Source organism: Gastrolobium bilobum, unplaced genomic scaffold (genome assembly GCF_033153095.1).
Source record: "Gastrolobium bilobum isolate Gb01-03AN ecotype WA unplaced genomic scaffold, APGP_CSIRO_Gbil_v1 utg26319, whole genome shotgun sequence".
Classification (NCBI taxonomy): Eukaryota; Viridiplantae; Streptophyta; class Magnoliopsida; order Fabales; family Fabaceae; genus Gastrolobium; species Gastrolobium bilobum.
In genome coordinates this window covers 81,700-89,121 of record NW_026898644.1, presented here as the reverse complement: position 1 = coordinate 89,121, position 7,422 = coordinate 81,700, and the positions used below count along the sequence as shown (strand labels likewise).

Below are 7,422 nucleotides of genomic sequence, written 5' to 3'. Positions count from 1 at the left end.
GGACAAAGATACTAGAAACCAGAAAGCCCGTAATTAAATCATGCAACTTCTTAATGGGATATGTTTTTCTGACGTTGTCTCATCTAACACATAAAAAAGAGAAATATGATTTGTTTTTTTTCTTTCTCCCTCTTCTTTTAAGTGGGTTTCACTCACTTATTTGTGTGTTACATAAGACAATATTTCATTTTCTTAACTCATTGTACAGAAGATCCAAAGGAAGAAAAAGATAAAATACAAACTGTACACTTTTGGCTATAACCCTATATTTTAAGGGAATAATATTTATAAGATAATTTTATCATTTATGTATATTGTGAGGTTAATTTGTTTTGCTTTATATAAATCTCATGTATTTTTATATGTACAGAGGAATTAAGATTATATCCTACAATATAAAAAACATTAATCTTATAATTTAATAAGAGAAAACACATCAAATTGGCTCTCACAGTCACAAGTCACGGTCTTTCCATATAGTCTCAAATTTCTAATCCTTTCAACATCAATAGTTTTAAAATTTCAATTCAAATAAACTAAAATGATTGCAGCATTGAAACATATATTTAACTCTCCATTCATCTACCATCATTGTTTCTTAAATTTTTAATGAAATAACGGGATAACAAATAAAAATAAAAAATAAAAACAACAACCACAACTCAGAAATTGGCACTTGGAGAGTAAAATGCACTTCCCCAGCATCAAAGGCCAACTCCAACTCAGAACTACGAGTGTACCATAACCCCCCTCTCACTTCCTTCTTCTTTTTCATTTAAAAACATCCCCTTCACGCCGTGAAATCCACGCGCCACCGTTCTCCGAACTCACGGCTTCGATAAACTGCGGTGCATTATTATTATATATCTCAAATGGGTTGCACGGCTTCGAAGCTCGAAAACGAGGACACGGTGCGGCGGTGCAAGGACCGTCGCCGCCTCATGAAGGAGGCCGTCTACGCGCGCCACCACCTCGCCGCTGCACACTCCGACTACTGCCGCTCCCTCCGCCTCACCGGCTCCGCCCTCTCAACTTTCGCCTCCGGAGAACCCCTCTCCGTGTCCGACAACACCCCCGCAGTATTCCTCAACCCAAAACCCACCACCGCCACACCCACCGCCTCCGCCGCCACAATCCATCACCGACAACCATCTCCCTCACCTTCCATCCACCGTCCTCCGCCGCCACGATTCAACCCTTCACCTTCCCCCACCATAGCGAGCTCCAAGCTTCCCCACATTCTCTCCTCGTCGAGCATCGCCTCCGCCAACAACCACCACCACCAGCGGCGGCGAAAACCACCGCAGCCAAAGCTCCCCCACATCCTCTCAGAGTCGAGCCCTTCATCAACGCCTCGAAGCCAATCGTTCCCTTCGAACTTCTTCCCCACAGCACACTCTACCTACTCATCAACCCCTTCTCAAACCTCTTCTGTTTGGAATTGGGAAAACTTCTACCCTCCACCCCCACCTCCCGCTTCCGATTACTTCCGCCACCGTTCCGAAACCGACAGAGAAGAAGAAGAAGCAGAAGCTGAAGAAGAAGAAGAATCAGCTTCTGAATTCTCTTATAAAACCCAAAAAAAAGAAAATGCCTACCAAGGTTTGGAGTCAGAGCGATCCGAATATGATTATTTCAACGAAAAACTCGTTAGTGAAAAACATCAGCATCAGCGTCAGCATCAACATCAACATAACCATCATAGTCATCATCTTCCAGGGGAGTACACTGAGACTGAGAGAGAGGAAGTTCAGTGTAGTGAGTGGGGAGATCACTACAGCACAACAAGCTCTTCCGATGATGGGGTTGAAGGTGATGTTGATTCCAGGTCCGAGATTGGGACCCGCTCCAATTTCGGGTCGTCGGTTCGGGCTGAGTCTTTGGCCGGAGATCCGGTTTCGGCGCCGAAGAAGGCTTATGTTGCCGCGACGGCTTCGTCGACGGGGACGGGGGAGATGATGGAGATGAAGATGGTGGTGAGGCACAAGGATTTGAAGGAGATTATTGAAGCTATTAAAGAGAATTTTGAGAATGCTGCCATGGCTGGAGATGAGGTTTCGGAGATGCTTGAGATCGGTAGGGCTCAGATTGATCGGAGTTTCAGGCAATTGAGGAGTAAGTTCTAGTTCATTCGTTTTGAAATCTTGGGTCTCACTTTTTTGTTGGTTGTTTTTGGTTCCTGGGAAAGTTTTTAGCCACAATTCTGATTTTTGCTTTTCCGGCGTTTGAATTGATTATTTAAGAAAAATAAAAATTCTGTGAAAGTTTAAATTGATTTGAATTTGACGATTTTGATTTATCTTTGCCGTGTGGAAATTTTTTACTGGGGCTCAGTTTTTTCTTCTGGGTTTGTGTTTGGTTACTGAGAAACCATGGGAAAGTTTAATTTTCCGGGGCATTTTTGCATCAAATTCATTGGTAAGTCAGATAAAAATCATCGCTTTTGGCTTTCTCAACATCCAAACAGCGCATTGGAAATTCTGGGCAAGTTTGAATAGTTTCGAATTTGACGATTTTGATTGCAGAAACTGTGTATCACTCAAGTAGCATATTGAGCAACCTGAGCTCCAGTTGGACCTCAAAACCGCCATTGGCGGTTAAGTACCGGATCGACGCCGGTTCGCTGGCAGAACCGGACGGTACGAAGAGTCTTTGCTCCACTTTGGATCGGCTTTTGGCTTGGGAGAAGAAGCTCTATGAGGAAGTTAAGGTAATTTTTGCTTAATTTCTGGGTGTTTTTGTTATTTTCAAGAATATGCTTCCTTTTTAGAAAAATTAATTTTTTGTTATATTTTTCGAGACAATAAAAAGGTGAAGGAAAGGAAATGAGTGAGGATAAGCATTGTAGCTATGTTGGACTTTGGTAGCGTAGGCTCACCGCAGTATTTGACTGTTTAGTGTGAAAATGACAACCTTTTTTCTTCTTGTCGTGTGAATTTGACCAAAATAACCTCGGATATTGGGACTATCCTTTATTACAGGAATAACGCTAACATTTACACGTTGAGGCAAACATCGCGTCTCATATCTAAATAGTTTTTATCATCTCATCACAGTTACTTCCACCTCCTTATTTTATATTTATATATATTTACACTCAAATTCTGTCACATGCCCACATATTTTAGTTTTGAGCAAATTTGTCCGCAAATGATGTTCAAAAAACTTTTGATGTAGTAATTTTTAGTTAGGTACAGTCTATCATAAATACTCAAAATCATAGTGTAAGGTTGCGGGGCATGATAGAAATGTGTTTATTTTGAAAAATGTGCGTACCAGATAATGTGGATAATATCCTGGTTTGGATGGCTGTGCTTGCTTTGGCATGAATGAAAGCTAAATGAGTTTTTAGAAAAATTAACAAATGTGTAAAATATGACTTTTTGCTGGTGTTAATATTATTTATATGATATTTTTTATTATTTATTGTGTGTGAAATGACTGAAATACTCCCACCCTTTTTACTCTTTCCCCAATGAGACAAACTGGCTTTGTGGCTGGAAGGGAAAATAACAATGAAGTGAAGAACAAAGTGGTTAACAGATAAAGTTACTACATCACTTGCCAGTTTCTTTAAATTTTGTCCTACATGTGATTGAATGTCCGTAAGTTATGAATGAAGGACAAATGTTTTCAGTTATATATATAGCTTTACTTGCCATAAAAAGGCTGGTTTCTTTGGACATACAGAACTAAAAAAAAAGAAAAAAGTAATGCCTAGGGTATTCAATTATTCACCACGGATGCTTGGAATCACCATCAATGTTCTGTCCATCTTAGCTTCCTTTTTACCAAACTGAAGTCAGGTGGTTGGTTCTGTTGTGTTTACTTTTAGCTAAAATCATGTGGTTTGGAAACAAAATGTGCTGACGCATTCTACAAATTCTTATTGAATTTAGGCTAGAGAAGGGGTGAAGATTGAACATGAAAAGAAATTGGCAGCTCTGCAGAGTCAGGAATACAAAGGAGAGGATGAAGCAAAGATATTCAAAACCAAGGCTTCCATAAATAGGCTGCATTCACTAATAATTGTCACATCTCAGGCTGTGTCTACCACCTCAACTGCCATTATAGGCCTTAGGGACTCCGATCTTGTTCCTCAGCTTGTTGAGCTCTGTCACGGGTATGTATGTTTTGCAATTGTTTTACTGTTTTGTTTGATCCAAGTGTCGGTCAGGGACAACTAAATAACCAAGTTCTAGCACAATAAGATTAGACTGTTCAATCATTAATCCACAAGGAACTATGGTGATCAGAAAATTCAATCCAATTTGACTAAAATTCAGGCATATGGTAGCTCACTGAACTGCCGTTCGTACTACTGTAATAAATTCATCTGGTCCCCAAAATTTTCAAGTATGTTGAATTAAAAGCAATCCCGTGTGTTTGATTTTATTGTGTCCCCTTATGAATTAAATGTGATATTTGAGACTTCATGATCAAATTCACTTTAAATTATGTGCAGCTTGTTATGTTACCATAATTTAGGATCATACTGTGACTTGCTTCTAGGATTTTTACGCCCGAATTTGTGTGAAAGGAAAGAATTGTAGATGACAGAATGCGAGGACTTTGAACTGTAACAAGTATCCACCACTCTGAAAGGACTTTTAACTGAGAACAATCGAAATACTTTTTTTTTTTTTTTTTAAATGCCCCGTGTTAGTATGCTAGTATGGATCAAGAAAATTTTGGGTGGTAGTTGAAAGCATTATAGCTTACATTTCTCATATGCCAACTACTTCATCATCTCTGTGTAATTGCATGTGCCTCTTCGTACCAAACTGTCCCACTGGCCACTACTGCATACCTCTTATAATCAAACGTTGGCCCACCACTGTACCTGTCAAAATGTTATTTGTCTCTATTAGGCTCCATTTGAGCAAAATAATTTATTGATGGAGTTAGGTATGTTACGGTAACTTGGGTATGATGATAAACACTCATTATCTGTTTCTAGCCTCTTTGAATGGTTGCTGGGTGCTATAAATTGAACAAAATAAATATATTTTTGCTGTTACTGTTATTCATCCGTTTGCTTCATTGTTACATATAATCAATTTGGGGCAATTTTGCCACAATATATTAAAACCAAAGGATTGTATATAAACATGGTGGTGTGATTTTGATGAAGCATCTTAGTTGCTATTAATTATGTAGTTGCAATTTAACTTTATACAAGGTAGGGATCAATTTATACTAGTGTAACATTTCTCACAATTACACCACTCAATAATTTTTTATGAAAGATGATTTTGGTAATGCAATGTTGATATATAACTAAAAGATATTGCATGTGAAAGTCCAGAAAATCTAAACAAGAATACATTGTGATCTAATGGTTGATATTTTTTTACTTGAAAAGTATATTATATTTTAATTTTTAAACATTTTGATGGAGTGCAAAAAAATATCATGGATTAATGTAAGATTTTATGCGCTTGATGTCAACATTAACATCACATTTAATCCAAACTAGTTGGGGTCGGCGGTAAATTTTATGAGATTGGTATGCATGATATAAACTTTGCTGCCATTGTCAAGTGTCAACTACCTTAACCACATGGTGGCAAAAAGTTGCCACAATCTGTGTAAACCTTCAATGTGGCAGGTGATTATTTAGTGGAGTCAGTGCATATAAAAAGAGGTGCATGACATGAGAATAAAGTTTGACAATCACAACTCTTGAGGATAGAATTATCTATTATTCATTGGTGTTGGCAAAATCTTGTAATGACTTAGAGAATTGTTTTCCTCACTTCTGAAACAGCTGGGTGCGCAGGTGCCAGAATTTTACCTAAAGAAATTGTCTCAGTGCAACTATTGTTAACCTCTTTATTTTGGTCTGAATTAAAAATGGGAATGTGCTCACTGGCAGTTGTCTTATGTTTGTGAATTTGTGATATGTCAAATGTAGAATTATGTACATGTGGAGATCAATGCACCAGTACCATGAAGTTCAAAGCAACATTGTGCAGCAAGTCCGTGGCCTCGTGAACAGATCATCAAGAGGTTTCTCAACTTCCGAACTGCACAGGCAGGCAACTCGGGATCTCGAATCGGCTTTGTCAGTTTGGCATTCCAGTTTTTGTCGCCTTATAAAATTTCAGCGCGACTTTATCCTGTCCTTACATGGCTGGTTTAAGCTCAGCCTCATTCCAGTCAATAATGATAACATCAACAACAACAACAGCAGGGAACAATCTGATGTGTATCTGTTTTTTGATGAATGGAAGCTGGCACTTGACCGTGTCCCAGACACAGTGGCATCTGAAGCCATCAAGAGCTTTATCAATGTTGTCCATGTGATATCTACCAAGCAAGTTGAAGAGCTCAAGATCAAAAAAAGAACCGAGACTGCTTCCAAGGAACTTGAGAAAAAGGCTTCATCTCTTAGAACTATAGAAAGGAAGTTTTACCACTCATATTCTATGGTAGGCATTGGCCTTCCAGACTCTGCACCTGATAATGGACAAGGCTTGGATGCACGTGACCCACTTGCTGAGAAAAAATTGGAACTTGCAACCTGCCAAAGGCGCGTTGAAGATGAAATGCTGAAGCATTCAAAATCTGTTGAGGTTACAAGAGCTATGACACTCAACCATTTACAGACAGGTTTGCCTGGAGTGTTTCAGGCACTGACCAGTTTTTCTTCCTTGTTCACTGAGGCTCTTGGTTCAGTATGTAACCGTTCATATGCCATCAACTAGGTAAATTATTTGTTCTGCTTGGGATCTAAGTTCTTCATAAGGGCAGGGATTTTTTTTGGCCGCAAACTCTTATTGCTCTTGCCATTTTTAGTTATATTTTGAAATGTAAATATGAAGAATTTTGTGGTTCCACCTATTTTGATGGGAATGTGAATGTTCTTATTGTACAGAGAATTTTCTTTGTTTATTGTATCAGAGGATTGCAATTTTTAATATATCAATAAATTATACGCTTTGTGCTTTCAGGTTCCATTATCAATTTTTTCTTTCTTTATATAAATTGTGTTGTGTATATATACCAAGGAAAAAACACTTCTCATATTGTATGAGAAGTATTTTTTTTTTTTGGTAAGCTATGTATGAGAAGTATTTTATCATGTTATAATTCTTCGATTTGTGTGTAAAATTCTTTATATTTTATTTATATTTTTTGTAGTAAGTGTGGGCACACCACTAATTAAGTTATAACATGAGAAAATAAAAACTCATATAGTACTATGTTGAAGAACAAGTGCAAAGGTTTTTTGTTTTTTTTTCGTTGAGTTTGTATACTTATATATCTTAATGTGAATTTTTTGGGAAGTAGTAAGGAGATTAATGGGTGATTCCTAGTATTTGGTTTCCAGGAATCTTACATGCAGAAATTTAATATTTAGTTGGATGAGATTTAAACTTCATTGTTTAATAGGTTATTATAATTCTTCCATATGTG

At 37.9% G+C, this 7,422-nt stretch overlaps 1 protein-coding gene across 3 annotated transcripts; it reads left to right on the top strand.

Moving 5' to 3' along the window:
* The first annotated feature begins 635 nt into the window (after positions 1–635).
* Positions 636–6,937, top strand: LOC133317979 (nitrate regulatory gene2 protein-like). 3 transcript variants are annotated; one of them, XM_061519901.1, is made up of 6 exons: positions 636–1,217; positions 1,308–1,649; positions 1,734–2,115; positions 2,526–2,710; positions 3,900–4,123; positions 5,918–6,937. In XM_061519901.1, exons 1-6 carry the CDS (start codon positions 873–875, stop codon positions 6,708–6,710), a joined length of 2,271 nt encoding a protein of 756 aa, XP_061375885.1. In that variant the 5' UTR covers positions 636–872; the 3' UTR covers positions 6,711–6,937. The 3 variants fall into 3 exon arrangements, with proteins under 3 accessions (XP_061375885.1, XP_061375884.1, XP_061375883.1); XM_061519900.1 differs by having other exon boundaries at positions 636–1,553; positions 1,611–2,115; XM_061519899.1 differs by having other exon boundaries at positions 636–2,115.
* Positions 6,938–7,422: the final 485 nt, after the last annotated feature.